This window comes from Narcine bancroftii, chromosome 1 (genome assembly GCF_036971445.1).
Source record: "Narcine bancroftii isolate sNarBan1 chromosome 1, sNarBan1.hap1, whole genome shotgun sequence".
Taxonomy (NCBI): Eukaryota; Metazoa; Chordata; class Chondrichthyes; order Torpediniformes; family Narcinidae; genus Narcine; species Narcine bancroftii.
This window is the reverse complement of record NC_091469.1, coordinates 78,236,908-78,253,003: the sequence shown is the minus strand read 5'-3', so window position 1 is coordinate 78,253,003 and position 16,096 is coordinate 78,236,908. Positions and strand designations below refer to the sequence as shown.

The 16,096-nt window shown below is 40.1% G+C and overlaps 1 protein-coding gene across 8 annotated transcripts in view; it reads left to right on the top strand.

Annotated features, from left to right (window-relative positions):
• Positions 1-16,096, top strand: part of pcsk5b (proprotein convertase subtilisin/kexin type 5b) — a 430,761-nt gene that overhangs the window by 265,708 nt on the left and 148,957 nt on the right. For 5 of the 8 annotated variants that reach the window (XM_069930561.1, XM_069930563.1, XM_069930567.1 and 2 more), the window contains 2 exons: positions 888-1,017; positions 5,541-5,656. In XM_069930561.1, coding sequence (XP_069786662.1) covers positions 888-1,017; positions 5,541-5,656 — 246 coding nt within the window. Of the gene's footprint in view, positions 1-887; positions 1,018-5,540; positions 5,657-8,353; positions 11,350-11,854; positions 11,998-12,182; positions 15,247-16,096 lie in introns of those variants that run through there. The other 3 variants (XM_069930580.1, XM_069930583.1, XM_069930589.1) reach the window with 3 other exon arrangements.

The window sequence follows — 16,096 nt, the reverse complement described above, 5'->3', positions numbered from 1 at the left end:
ATAACTTTGCGCAGTTTAATTTTACCATGGCATTGAAGAAAACTGGTTCGAGTGCTCATGCGCAAAGTTTTAGGTCCCAAGCTAGGGGATTTTGAGTAGATATCCACCAATTGTACTTATTCAAAGACCACTTTTGTAATGGAAGGCGATGAGAAACTCCAGTCACAGTGAAACACTGCAGTCCAGGAAGTAGAGTGCTGATACCAACATGAATGAGAAAACTAAGTACTACGTTCTCCACCTAATTTGTACTGATGCTATGTTTATGTTATTCCCAGGGGATTACTGAAGTATGAAATGTAGTTACTCATTATCTAATGGCATGTTAACAGTCATCCCACAGATAATTGTGAAGATGCAATTAAATCAGCTCAAAAATGTTCAAAATTTACTAATTTTCACATTGATTTCCCATCAACAACCAGAATTTGTTTTGTGGCCAGTTCAATGCATATTTGAGTCATGTGTTTGTCTTAAAAGAAATGCTGAAATGTTCAAGCACCTCTCAAGTAAATGTATAAATCAAGATCGAGGATAAACAATATATAATCAAATATTTGCATACATTAAATAAAATTGTTCACTTTTTGTTAAATTCCATTTTTGCGCTTTGATAACCTAGTTGTTGATATAGTTTTACTGTAGTTTAAATCACAACAACAGTTGGCTAATTACAAGGCAAGATTGGGAATGTAAAAACAATAGGAATATATATCAGTCTCTGATAGCTTGTTTCTACAGAAATATTTTATGTATGCCTCTGAGGCTGATGACTGCATTTAAGTATTTCAGTAACTGAACATATAGATGGAAGACTTTTAAATAAATGTCTTGGAGTTTCTAGTTTCAGATTCACAAGCTATAATCTTGTGTGTCGTGTGTTGCAGGACCGCGACAAGATTCCTGTACACAATGTATTGTAGGTTATTACCTGGAGGAATGGAGATGTGTGTCAAGCTGCAGCATTGGCTACTACCTGGACCAGACGTCAGAATATGAAGAAAAGATCTGCAGAAGGTAAGTTATGATTTTTCTTTTGATATTTGCATTTATGATTTCAAAATATTGTGTAGTTCTTCATCCTTTTTTGATTAAATTTTGATGCTTCCAGCAATGCTTATAATTGGAATGAGTGAGTAAAAAAATTAAACTCCAGGATGTGCATTAAAATAGATTTATCTCTTGCTTTATTAAAGATTCTGAATATAAAGTTATGTAGCAACTGTGTTGCGGTGTGAAATGAAGAATGAGAAAATGACCAGACGTAGTAAAAGTTTACTCAAACAGTCACGCACAGCTTTTTAAAACCCTGCGTGTTCAAATGACATCATTGCATTGTGACGTCATGACGTCACACAGAACCGCCCGATCCTGTTCGATTAAGCCTCTGGTGACTGTTAAATGTTCTCTTTCCCCCCCTCACCCCCGCAATAGGCAAAGGAGGTCATTAATATCCACCGCTCTTGAGCGATTGCACCTTCACAACAAGGGTCGATCAAGGTCGAGATGAGCGGGCTTTAGTTGGTTAATTGTACATGTCTCTGGATTCCCCCCCACCCAATGTCCAGTACACGAATTGTACAATTGTTTCATAGCACTCTGAAGGGGCCCTCATATGGCCTCTGTAAGGGTGGCCTGTGTGCACCTCTGTGTACGAACACAACCTCACATTCCCAGAGTTCCTTTGGGATGAAAGGTGTCATTGTTCCATGCCTTGATGTGGGAACTGGGGCCAATTTTCCAAGCTGCTCCCACAGTCTGCCTAAGACTTCAGTCAGTGGCACCTCCTGTCTGAATGCAGCAGGTACAAACTCCCCAGATAAAATGAGGAGGGCTCCATAAACCAACTCGGCCAATGAGGAGTTGAGATCCTCCTTGGGTGCCATTCTTATTCCCAGGAGGTTCCAGGGTAGATTGTCTGCCCATCAAGTCCTGAAGATGAGTCATCAGTGCAGCTTTCATGTGCCTATGGAACCACTCCACCAGCCAGTCAACTGCGGGTAGTAGGCTGTCACATGGTGGAGCTGCATTCCCAATAGTCACAACAAAATGTCCCAGAGTGTGGAGGTAAATTGTAGGCCTCTTTCAGAGGTGATGTGTATGGGTAGGCCGAACCGAGATACCTAGGAAGGAATAAAAGGTCTGGCACATGAATCTGTCATAGCAACTGTCTCCAGCCAGTGAGTGAATCTGTCCATGACCATTAACTAGTACCTAGAGCCTCTTGACACCGGAAGCGTGCTGACAAATCTGCGCTGTGGTGGCTGAAAAGGATGAAGTGGCGCATTCATGTGCCACTGCACTTTTGCAGATTGACAGTCCATTCATGTCTTTCTTGGCTTCGCGGACGAAGATTTATGGAGGGGTAATGTCCACATCAGCTGCAGGCTCGTTTGTGGCTGACAAGTCCGATGCGGGACAGGCAGACACGGTTGCAGTGGTTGCAATGGAAAATTGGTTGGTTGGGGTTGGGTGCTGGGTTTTTCCTCCTTTGTCTTTTGACAGTGAGGTGGGCTCTGTGGTCATCTTCAAAGGAGGTTGCTGCCCGCCGAACTGTGAGGCGCCAAGATGCACGGTTTGAGGTGATATCAGCCCACTGGCAATGGTCAATGTGGCAGGCACCAAAAGCTTTCTTTGGGCAGTCCTTGTACCTCTTCTTTGGTGCACCTCTGTCTCGGTGGCCACTGGAGAGCTCGCCATATAACACGATCTTGGGAAGGCGATGGTCCTCCATTCTGGAGACGTGACCTACCCAGCGCAGTTGGATCTTCAGCAGCGTGGATTCGATGCTGTCGGCCTCTGCCATCTCGAGTACTTCGATGTTGGAGATGAAGTCACTCCAATGAATGTTGAGGATGGAGCGGAGACAAAGCTGGTGGAAGCGTTCTAGGAGCCGTAGGTGATGCCGGTAGAGGACCCATGATTCGGAGCCGAACAGGAGTGTGGGTATGACAACGGCTCTGTATACGCTAATCTTTGTGAGGTTTTTCAGTTGGTTGTTTTTCCAGACTCTTTTGTGTAGTCTTCCAAAGGCTATTTGCCTTCAATCTGAGGCGCCTGCAAGCTCACACCAAGACACAAGAGCAACTTGTCCGTGAACTACTCTTTGCAGACGATGCCGCTTTAGTTGCCCATTCAGAGCCAGCTCTTCAGCGCTTGACGTCCTGTTTTGCAAAAACTGCCAAAATGTTTGGCCTGGAAGTCAGCCTGAAGAAAACTGAGGTCCTCCATCAGCCAGCTCCCTGCCATGACTACCAGCCCCCCCCACATCTCCATCGGGAACACAAAACTCAAAACGGTCAACCAGTTTACTTATCTCGGCTGCACCATTTCATCGGATGCAAGGATCGACAACGAGATAGACAACAGACTCGCCAAGGCAAATAGCGCCTTTCATGTCTTTACCCAAGACGTAACCTGCTTTTTGAGTCCGTGCCATACAAACTTGTCATTTATCAGATGGACTGTTGCTCAAATGTAGGGATGGGATAGTCCGTGAATGACATTGAAAATGCAACATCTCCAAGCAGCTGGGCCGATAAGGCAAGGCTAACCAGTGGAAATGCCTCCCAGGAGAGTGATACCTTATGGCCCAAAGGCAACATCCTTGAGTTGCAGGCTCGTGACAGCAGTTCTATGAGTTGGAAGTTCATCATCTTGGCATTGAGTTTTGGTGAACACCATGTAGTCTACACCCGGAGAGAGGGCACATACTACTTGAATGGAGGAGTGGGCCAGGGCATCAGCCACTGCAATTACCAGAGATATGTTTAATCCTGGTTGAAAACTTGGATATGTAAGATAGGTAGTGTTGTAGGAAGGCTGATCAGGGATCTGTTGCCTTCGTGAAGATGAACATTAGCAGTTTGTAGTCAGTAAAAACCGCAAAGTGCCTGCCTTCCAAAAAATAGCAGAAGTGACTGACTGCTAGGTACAGAGCCAGCAGTTCCCATTGAATGTACTGTATTTCATTTCAGGAGGGCGGAGGTGCATAATGAAAAACACTAGCGTACTGTTCCAAGACCCCACCTACTGCCACATTGGACGCATCTATTGTCAAGGCAGTTGGTACAACCATTTTGGATGGACCAGCAATGTTGCCTTTGCTGGGGCATCTTTGATCTGCTGGAATGCTACCGTCGTCTTCTTTGACCACTTGAGTTCTTTGACATCGTTGAACAGGAGGTCGAAGAGGGGCTTCATAATATGAGCTGCAGAAGGTAGAAAGCAGTGATAGAAATTGACCATCCCCACAAATTCTTGGAGTTCTTTGATGGTATTGGGCCTCGCGAATTTGCAGAGCTTCCACCTTACAAGGCAATGGAATGACACTCCAGCTCCTAATCTATGTCCCAAGAACTTGATAGAGGACTGCCTAAATTTTCATTTGGCAGGGTTCACCATTGGCCTGAACACCTGTAGGTGGCAGCAAAGTAAATGCAATTGCTGCAGGTGCTCTTTGTGGGAATGGCTGGCAACTAGTATGTCATCCAAGATTACAAAATGGAAGTCCATGCCACGCCCCACTGTGTCCATTAGCTCTGGAATGTTTGTGCTTTATTTTTGAATCTAAAAGGCATTCTCAAAAATTCAAAGAGGCCAAACGGTGTTATGATGGTGGTCTTGGGCACATCCTCCGGGTTTACAGGTATTTGATGATACCCACACACCAAGTCAATTTTGGAAAATATCCTGGCCCTGTGAAGATTAGCTGTAAAGTCCTGGATATGGGGCACAGGGTAGATGTCTGCAGTGGTAGTGTCATTGAGATGCCTGTAATCCCCGCAAGGTCTCAAGCCTCCTATGACTTTGAGCACCATATGTAACGGGGAAGCCAACGGGCTATCAGACATGCCTGTGACTCCAAATTCTTCCATTTTGTGGAGCTCTTGTTTTGTAAGCCGCAACTTGTCGGACGGCAGGCATCAGGCTCGGGGGTTTAGAGGAGACGAGCAATCTGAGGTTCTGCCAATTATCTCTGAGGAGACTTTTATTAACATGGGTCTTTAAAAAAAGGAATGCATTGTAGCTGACTACATGGAAGCAGAGGCTCTCCAATGGAAAAGTGATAGATATTTGATGTAGAGAAAGACAAATGGACAGAAGGAGGGAATGGGAAGGAGGGCAATATTTGGAAGTTGATCTGTTTTCTGACAGATAATTGTCTTAATGGGCCAAATATGTGGGTGGGATTGCCAAGGGTACAAGTAAGTATGAGTGGAAGCTTTGTTCAATCTTTAAGCCTGAAACCCAACCCACCCCACCCCAGTGGGTACATCCAGAAATTCAGGGGAACTGCAATACTAAAGGCAGTCCTGCACATAGTAACCTTTACACCATGCATTTTGAATATGTGATCTTTCAAAAGCAAGCTGCAAGAATTTTTATGCCATAGATTTTAGTGAACTGATACTGTAGTTTGTACTACCAATAATATAAACACATGAACAATTTTTTTTTAAAGTTAACATTCTCCTCACAGTTATTTAGTATTTGAATGCAAGGCATTAATAGAGCTAATTTTTTTTAAATTTTTCGAGGTGTGATCAGAGTTGTTTAACTTGTATTGGCCTCGGTGAAAGGAACTGCAGCTCCTGTCGCACTGGATATAACCTTGAGGGGGGTGTCTGTGTGGTTGGCACAATTTGTAAAGATGGTGAGTAATCAGTGTTTTGATTTCCATTTGAAGTACTGAAGGGAATTGGGGAAAATCACTTCAGCTGGATGTAATGAGGAAAGTTTAATGTTATTTAAAATGTCTTTAAATATGAATGGTGCCTGCTTTGCAGTTTAATTTACAATTTAATTTCAAAGAACATCTATTTAGCTATCAATCTCCCTATGTCAGCTAATAATGAGCGTGTTGTTAAGCCAGCTATCAGACCATGGTTGATAATGATGTTTGAATTTGATTTTGCACCACTTGCATACAAATTAGCCCTCCACCCACTCCATTCATCTCTTGAATGTGAATGTTGTCTCTGTGCAGGCTGCTAGTCATCCAGTCACTTGCCCAAAGGCCAATTGCTGTGTGCAAGTCTAAACAATGAACAGCACCAGCCTATTCATTTTTCATTTGGATTACTGTGCAGATTTACAAGAGGCACATGTGTAATGTGTGAGGAAAAATAAATGTCAATTAACAACTTGGCAGATAATTGTGTTAACTGGTGTGGTGGAAAGACACCCCGAGCAGGAATGCCTTGGCCCTGCTTTTTCAATTAAATTTCAGATTGGGGATGTGTGCTTTGCCTCAGGCTGCACAGGAGAAAATGCAGCTTCATATTTGAGTGTCTAATGGGCCGTGTTGTGGAATGTGCACAGGTCTTGGTGAAGGAGAGGCTCTCAGCCTCAGCAGATCTGGTCAATTGGTAACATTGGATCAACCATTTGGATTTTTTCTTCATTTTGTGGGCTATTTGCAAGAAATTGTGCATGAAACACCTGTGCAACCAAGAAGACCTGGTCTTAGGAGCATCCCATTGAATCTTCTCTATTATCTAAATCATAGCTAATTTATTTTTCCTATTTTTAAATGGACACCTTTTTCTTCTGAGACTCTGCCCTTTGTTTCTGGACTCTTTTCCACATCTACTCTATCTAGCTCTTTCAATGCTGGGTAAGTTTCAAAGAGCCTTCCCCTCCAGCAACTACAGGCCTAGAGGCATCCAATGCTTCTCATATCTTCACCACCTCCCCCCATCTTTGCAGTGACTCTTTCAAATTTCCTCTGAACCATCTGCAAGACCAGCTTATCCTTGCTTAAATTCGAGATGCAAAATTGCTCGCAATATTGCCAATGTGGTCTGAGCAACACCTTAGAAAACCTCTATATTTTTGCCTCTTTATTCTAGCCTCTTGAGCAGCTGAATGGCCTACATCTGCTTACATCTTGTGGTCTTTCAAAATGAATACTAACATTGCATTTGTTTTCCTTACTGTTTACTCAACCTGCAAGTTAACCATGGGGAAATCCTGCCTAGGACACTCATGTCCTATTGGACCCCCATTTCCTGTCTCCATTTAGAAAATAGCTTCCTTATTCATTCCTTCTATCAAGATGCATGACCATACCTATGCTGTATTCCATCTGCCCCTTTTTTGATCATTCTCCCAACCTGTCCAAGACCATCTGCACACTCCTTCCTTCCTCAACATTACCCGGTCCTTCACCTACCTTAGGTATCATCTGCAAACTTAGCCACAAAGCCATCAATTTTGTAATCTAATTAATTTGCATACAGTGTGAAAAGTAGCAGCACCCAACACCAACCTTTATGGAGCAACTCTCATCACCAGCAGCCAGTCAAAAAGTTCCCCAGTCTACCAGTCATCAGTCTTCCATCCATGCTCGTACCTTTCCCGTAATATTGTAGGCTTGTATGTGGAACCTTGTCAAAAACCTTTTGAAAATCTAAGCAAACAACATCCAATGACTCTCCTTTATCTGTTCACCTTATTACTTCCTCAAACAACTTACACAGATTTGTCAGGCAAAATCTCCCCGAAGGAAACCATGCTAATGGACTCTACAATCTTGCCAACCATTGAAGTTGAGACTAACTGGCCTATAATACACAGTCATTTAATTTGACATTGTTCCCCATTGCCACATCTCCAGCATTATTTCCCAGCAGTCCAATATCCAGCATTGCCTCTCTTACTCTTTATTTTATTTTTTAAAATTAATTTAGACATACAGAACAGTAACAGGCCATTTCAGCCCACGTGTCTGCCGCCAAATTTACACCCTACACACCCACTACATTTTTTTAACAATGGGAGAATCCGGACCCTCCAGAGAAAACCCACACAGACACCTGGAGAACATTCAAGGTCCTACAGGCAGTGCGTGATTCGAACTCCGGTCTGGTCCCAATCGCTGGCACTGTAAAGGCGTTCCACTAACTAAACTGCTTAGATACCTGAAAAATCTTTGGTGTCCTCATTTATGTTATTAGCTGACTTACTTTCATCTTCCATCTTTTCTCGCTTTATTGCTTTTTTTAATTTGTTGCCTTCTGTTGATCTTTTTTAAAAGCTATCCAATCCTCCAACTTCCTGCTAATATTTCAATAGCATTTGCATTTTTCTCTTTTTAAAATATTTTTATTGAGTTTAACATATAAACTTACATTCAAAATTTTAAGGAAAACACATAGCATTATAAGTACTAAACAAATGGATGGAACTACATTAGACAGTTCCTTAATCCACATGAGAAACAAGTTATTGAATTAATCTCTACTAACCATGTTAAAACCCATATTTTCCAAATTAATCTAAATAAAAATTGATAAAAAGAAAAAAAAACTATAAACTAAATCTAATGTACACCGTCCTTTTAATCAAGGTAACCTTTGTAAAGGAAAAGGGCAATTATGGATTGGATAGCGACCTCCAGACATCGGACAGAGAGTCTCCAGAGCATTCAAAATTCTTAATTCTTCCAATTATGATGGTATTCTATGAATGGGCCCCACAACTTTATAAATTGAAACTTTCTATCTTAAATGTTGTACCTAATTTTCTCCAAGCTTAACCACTGTGTATGGGTAGTGTTAGGTCTGCTTTGTTCAAGAATGAGTGAGTCAGACACCAGAATGAGTCGAAATCAAGGATCTTTATTACCGGATTGTAACACTTACAACTAACAGTTAGTTGGAAAAGGTACATTCTCCTGATATCAGCAAGTGGTGTTTTTTTTATACCTCAGGACACACACTTAGTAAATTATCATACCATTGCACTGTCCAATGAATAAGTTGTTGCTACCCTTCACTGTTGGTCTGCTGCTCATCAGCTTGTTAGTGCCAAACTTATCTTGAGCGTACAAGGTCACACCTGCATCCTGTTACTCCTTAGTACTGGGTGACTCCTACTCCGGTCCCATCTCATGACGTTTTTACCTTACAGTAGGTGAAGAGTTATCTTTCCATTTCAATAAAATTGCTTGTTTGGTTATCAGCATGGTAAAACTTTTTTTGGTGTCATTGGCTTCACTTGTCACCCAGAGTTGTCTCACTCTCCCCTTGGAATGTTTCTTCATTGTAATAATCCTATCCTGCGTATTTTGAATTGTTCCCATCTTCCCTGCTAGAATCCCCTTCCAATCAACTTCAGTCAGCTTTTTCTCATGCCTCCACTGTCACCTTTACTCAACTACAATTCGGGCACATCCAATTTTAGCTCCCCTCTCTTATATTATCATATTGTGATTACAGCCTATGATGGTTCTTTTACCTTAAGCTCTGTATTCAAATTTGATTCATTGCATGACACCAAATCCAGAATTGCCTTTTCTCCAATGTGCTCAACTCCAAGCAGCATTAAAAAGCCATCTCACGGGAAAGCTACAAACTTCATGGGATCAAACATGGACCTGATTTTCCCAGTCTACCTTCATATGGTATATGGAATGAGAAAGGTATGAGACACTTATAGATTACCCAATAGTCAGCGAGAATTGGAGGAACAAATTTGTAGAGAGATAACAGGCAGCTGCAGAAAACCAAAGGCTGTGATAGAAGGTGCTTTTAACTTTCCACATATTGACTTGGAGCCCCCATACTGTAAAAGGGCTGGATGGCTTGGAGCTCATCAAATTTGTGACTAGAGAGGGTGCAATACTGAATCTCCTATTGGGTAATGTGACAGGACACGTGACAGAGGTATGTATAGACCAGCAGGAGAACATTTTTGGTCCAGTGATCATAATACCATTAGTTTCAAGTTAATTTTAGAGTGGGATAGGACTGGGCCTTGGGTTGAGATTCTAAATTGGAGAAAGGCTAAACCTGAGGAAATGAGAATGGATCTAGTATGCGTGGATTGGGATAAATTGTTTTCTGGTAAGGCTGTACGAGGTAAGTGAAAGACCTTCAAAGGTGAAATTTTGAGAGTACAGAGTTTGTATATTCCAGTCAGGATCAAAGGCAAGGTTAGAAGGTATAGGGACTTTGGTTTTCGAGGGATATTGGGGATCTAGTTTGGAAGAAGAGAGAGGTGTATAATAGGTATAGGCAGCATGGAGAAAATGAAGTATTGAGGAGTATGTAAAAAAAATATAAGAAAATTCTCAAAGAAATCAGGAAGGCTAAAAGAAGACATGAGATTGCTTTGGCAGACAATGTGAAGGAAAATCCTAAGGATTTCTACAGATATATTAAGGGCAAAAGGATAGTAAGGGACAAAATTGGCCTCCTTGAAGATCAGAGTGGTTGGTTTTGTATGGAGCCAACAGATATGGGGGATATCTTAAATGTTTTATTTTCCTAAGTATTCACTAAGGAAACAGGAATAGAGTTGTGGGAAGTAAGGAAAATAAGCATGAGGTCCATCCCCTCTACCCACCTGCCTGTTATATCTGATGTTTCTTTCCTAGCTGATCCTCCTTCAGCCATTTCTATGTTAGATCCAAACTCATGTCCACCTTTCCTGAAACTCCTTGTTTAAAATGCTCCAAACTTGTTTTTCTTTCACTGACACTGAGGCAGCTCTCATGAAGGTTACAGTTGACACCCTAGAGTCATGCAGATATAAAACACAGAAATGTGCCTCTTGTCCAAACTCATCCATGGCAACCCAAATGCCCAATCTAGACTAATCCAACACATGGCCCGTATCCCTCGAACTCTTTCCAGTCCCTGTTTGTGTCCAGTGTTGTAGTTGTATTGATTACACTATGCGTTATCTATCCTCATTCTTCTTGTCTTGATTGCAACCTTGACAGGGTTACAATACCTTCACTATTCAAGTGCCCCTCTGCCACTGGGCAACAGTTTGCTTGGTTCCAAATCTTCCCCACCACAAAACCCATACTATGACCATTGATTTCATCCCTTGTGTTTTCTGTAGTTGAACTAAATTTTTCACTTTCTTTGTGGCATCTTTACCTTCAAATAAAGCTCGAACCCCACCATCTACTCTCTTTGCAATGTAGTTCGGATTCTAATTCTAAATAAAGAAAGTTTCCTGATGTATAATTTTCAGATTGCTTGCCAATTGCCTTCATTCTGAGTCCCCTTTTTCTTGAACCATCAAGCCAAGGAGAACAATCCCAGCTACTCCAATTATCAAAAAAAAAATGCCTTGTGTTCCTAGAATGTTTTTTTAACAAATTTCTCTAGCATCTGATGCCTTCACATCTCCATACAGACACACCACACACATCCCTATCTGTCCCCAATTGTGATCTTTAATCATTCATTCCTGTTGAAATATTTTGGCCCGATATATCAACGATCTTTTGCTTTCCGTGAATGCTACTTGACCTGCTGAGTTCCTCCACCATTGGGTGTGTTCCTTTTGCTTTCTCATTCTTCTTTTCACTATTCATGATTTTTTTTTCACTCATCCCACTTGATCTGTGTTCCTGAGACCCTCGTGGAAACCTATCTTTGCTTTATCTCAACTTTTCCTACTGAAATGTAGCATTTTACGTTCTTCTGTTTGAAATTCTGTCGTGTGTTCATCCATGGTAGCAGACTGCCTTTTTTCTGTTGATATTAATTCTGTTTTCCTCATTCTTCAATAATCTTCCAGAGTTTGTGCTGTCAGTTCCGAATTGTGGCTTGTCCAATTCAGTCCTTCCACTAAACCCTGGGGAGTGCTACTTCAGTCAGAAAGCCGATTGATTGTGCTTTCCTATGAATTAAATTTTGCAAGCTCTGAGAAAGGCAGTCAATATGCATTTCTATGATTAACATGGAAACCATTTTATTATAACTAATAGTTATTGGGTTATTTTAAATGACCACCAGTGTTTTGCAGTGTATTCTAAGTATGTCTTGATTGTTATGGTTGCAAAGGTAGGGTTTTCAGCTTGTTATTTTATACCTTTTTTTCCCCTTAGATTCCTATTTTGCCTTCTTTAATGTGATTAAACAGTTCTTTTATCTATGGTTATGATTCACTTTCATGATATTTTAATGAGCTATTTTCTAACGTCTTCCTCTTTGATCTTTTTCCCCCCCCTTCAAAAATGGAATAAAAATAATTGCATTAAAAAATGGAAACTTGTTTCCTGTTGGATACAATCACTTCTGAACAAAACAAAAATTGCTTCTCTCACCTTCTTGATTGGCTCCTTCTGCCCTGTCTGACAATCATCTGCTTCGTCCTTCTGCTTCCATCTCCTCAACCTTCCAACTTCTGTCTCTGTGATCCTGATCTCTGGAAAGCAACGGAAGAATCGTGGGCCGAGGGAAGTTTCTGCGTCCTGGTGAAAAAGAACAGCCTTTGCCAGCGGAAAGTGCTTCAACAATTGTGTTGCAGAACATGTTCACTCAAAGGTTGAATGGACAACTACATGGTTTTCCCCTCCCCTTTGCTCCTGTATGCACACATGTAAATTCTTTTAATATTAAAAAAAATAGAAAGCCACCCTTTCTCCTCCAACAAGGAGATGGTGAACTGTGTTACAGACTTATAATGGTGAAGCAATTACAACAGACCTACCTTCCACTTCAGGTGTTTACTGTCTGACATCTGGAATAACTAACTCGTCAGTATTTTACTTTTTTGACCAAAGTGTACAATGCCAAATTTCTTATTTGAACGAAATCTGATTTCTACTCCCCTTCTCCACACCAATCCTGCCCAGCCCCAGTATAAAGTGAGGGTTTGCTTTTCAAAAGAATTTTCTTTACTGGTTGTTTTTGACAATGTGCTTAGTTTACATGAATGTAGAATGGGTGTTTACATTTAAAAGTGGACACTTACTGAGGCCGAAACCCTGCTAAATGCACAAATTCTATCATTGAATGGTTCCAGATGCATATGGACAGGTATGTAACTGAAAACTAATGCTTCTATCTAGCTGAAAAGCAACATTAAAAATGCATCCTGCATGTTCACACTAAATCCCTTCTACTGTAATGACGTTAGATATGTTTATACTTTTAGACATCATTACTAACAAACTGCCTGAAGCAAAATATTGATCATGGCTTATTTGATGTTGGTAATCATGATGGTATCAGTGGTGGAAATTGCTGACATTTGTATCAATAGAGAGATAATTGTGATAGAATGTTTTGCTAGTGCAAAACAGGAGGCAATTTTGCTAAGCAATCTTTCCTTTCACTTCATATGACCACAAGTTTGATGCTCAGTAGTGCTGTCATTAAAATATAACCTTGCAATGTCTGAAGGGTAGAATTTTTATGTTAATCTTCTAATATCTCTTCAGAATGCAAGACAATGCGTTCCATTAATAGACATTCCACTAATCATATTCCTCTGCATAATGCTTCATTTATGACTTTCTTTTATTATTTGTGTTGCTCTTTTCTGGGATGTTTTGCACTTTTGCTACTTTAAAAGTGACTTGAAAGATTTATTTTTCTGAAATTTTAGATCTTAATATTTTTTAATATATTAGGATTAACACTAATCTGATTTAAAACTAAATTACCAAATTATGCAGTACTGTTCATGCTCAACTGTGAGTTGTGTACCAATTCAGGTCAAAACAAAAATTCAGAGCCTATTTTTTATTTACACCAGCATTTGTTTGGATTGAATATGAATAAACTAATGCAGGGTATCGATCCAAGCTCAACCATTGACTTTCTGTGATGGTACAATCCTGCTCTGCTCAACCAGAGTGATTGCTCATTTCAAATTCTTTACTAATCTCCTCATGTCACACCCAGATAAACTGCTGGGATTTCAGTTATTTATCTGATCGATAGAATGGACTGATGCAGAGGGCAAAGCTCCTCAGACGGGTCGGTTAAGATGAAAATCATCTCCGATGCATTGTGTATGTGTGCAGCTCTTTAACTTTGGGTGAAACTAAATTCGAGATTGCATACTGCTGCAGATGCTTGTGTGTTGTTCTGGAAATAGGCCAACAGAAGTTAACACGAAGCACAACGTTGCACTAACAATGCTTGGGAATGTACTGACAGTGGCATGCTTTAACTTCAGCTTATCTTTGGTGGAATAATTTTTTTTTTACACACAGGAGAAGAAAAATAGCCCAATAATGAGAGCATATGCTTTAAATTGAAATAAATGCAATTGGTTGGTTCTGGACAAAGTCAGACACTACCTCACAGCAGTCTCCCTGCCTTCTCATTCAAACATGACCTACACTTGATGCCACTCAGGTGTTGGAACATTTCCTTTAATTATAAAGGATATGTTTTGTCAGTAATTTGTAGTGTACAGGTTAAATCTCAAAATGACACATCAGACCGATTATGTTTTCATGTTGTAGGCACGGAGACCTTTTCATCAACATAGGTAGCAAAATGGCTTCACTTTTTCATGTTGCTTTTTTAAATTTTAAATGTCCTTGAAAATTTGGCTTAGAGCAAAAAAAAAGAGAATTGCAATGAATTAGGAAGGAAACCCGACAACTTTCAAATCTTCCCACATTAATGGTGCTTATAAATAAATTTGATTAACTGAGTAGTTTTCCAGTTTCATTGCACTAACTGTTTCCTTGTCTTTACTCTGACATCTGATTTTTGAAATTGGCTATGATCTTGCATCAATAGACATGCACTACATCCAACAAAAAATCTTTGAGCTGTCCCTGATCCCATGAATTCCCTCTAATAGCAATCTGCCTCCAGCAACATTTCCATAATATTTAACAAAAATGATAGCCATTTAATTGGTCCGTTATTTTGACACGATGCATTCCTTATGATCTTTCATGACAAATGCAGAGCAAGCACATTGCCAAATTGCACTGAGCTGTTGGTTGTCACCAGTGGATATAAGGGGATCTCCTTTGCTCCTGCTTGTTTTGAGAACTGATCTGTGAAGTGATGACCAGCTCTTTGAATCTTAGATAGTCTTTGTCCAATTTTTATGCCATTGATTTACACCCTACCCCCCCAAAAACCTTTATGTGCATTATCCGAAATACTATTTTGAAATACTGCCTTGGTCTTATGATTTTTTAAAAGTTATAATTACGAGCCTAATTTGTTTAAACAAGTAAACTATGTATTCTAAATAATGGATATGGATTGTAAAGATTTTTGTCAACGACTAGCAAAAACAAATAACACTAATATCATAAAACAGGTGATACTCTGGTTTACATTTATAGCTCTAGAGTCAATTCAAGATTGATTTCAAGATCGCATTTACTGATAGTTACTGTACATGTGTAAAATGCTCAGTCATGATGTGTAAAATATTGTAGTCCTGTTGTATTGGATAATGGCCAAAATCAGTGTAATTCCATATTTTATTTTTGCTATTAAATTAACCTTAATTTCATATTTCAGTCTCAGAGAATCTTGTTAAAGGTCTTGTTTAGAAAATCACTGTGTGCAAGAGCTTTCTGTTTTAAATTTATGTAGTTTGATAGCTTTAACTGTAAAATGAAAACAGCATTAAATCAGTTCAATAAAGTTTAAAAAAGTGTTTTATATACAAATATTGTATGTCTGTGACATTATTCATAGAGCAAAGCTTTTTAATCTGTGAGGAAACACGAGCTATTTTTCATCACTTTTTGAAAACAAACAATGTTTCCCAACATCCCAAATATAATGTGTAATGTATTATTTTGTTACGAAGGGAAAGTTGTGCTTTTGTGAAGATCAGTGTTGTTTTTAAAAGATTGCCATCTTGGTCATTTAGTTGCTAATTATTGAGGAATCATGCAGGTTAAAACCTGATAGCATTAACATCAAACTCTGGTTTCTATTTAAATCCCCTCCACCCCCCTCTTTTCCCTCAACACTTTTCTCCCTCTCCCCCTCTCCTTCTCTCCCTGGTCGGTCCCCCTTTCCCTGTCTCCATTTGCAGAGCCAAAATATAATTTCTCACCTCTTATCATATCCAATTAACTCCTTTTGTTGGTCTTGTCTCCTCTCTCTGCTGATCTTTATTCAGATACCTTCCTGTTCTTTGCTTACTCCTTGAAGGGCTCAGGCCCGAAACATGAGTAATATATCGTAACCTCCTATGGATGCTGCAAGACCAATTGAGTTCCTTCAGCATTTAAATTTAAATTTTTTAATTTATAAACATATGGCATGGCAACAGGCCCTTTTGGCCCATGAGCCCAATTTACTGTCCCCGGTACATCTTGAAGGGTGAAAGAAAACCTGAGCACCTAGAG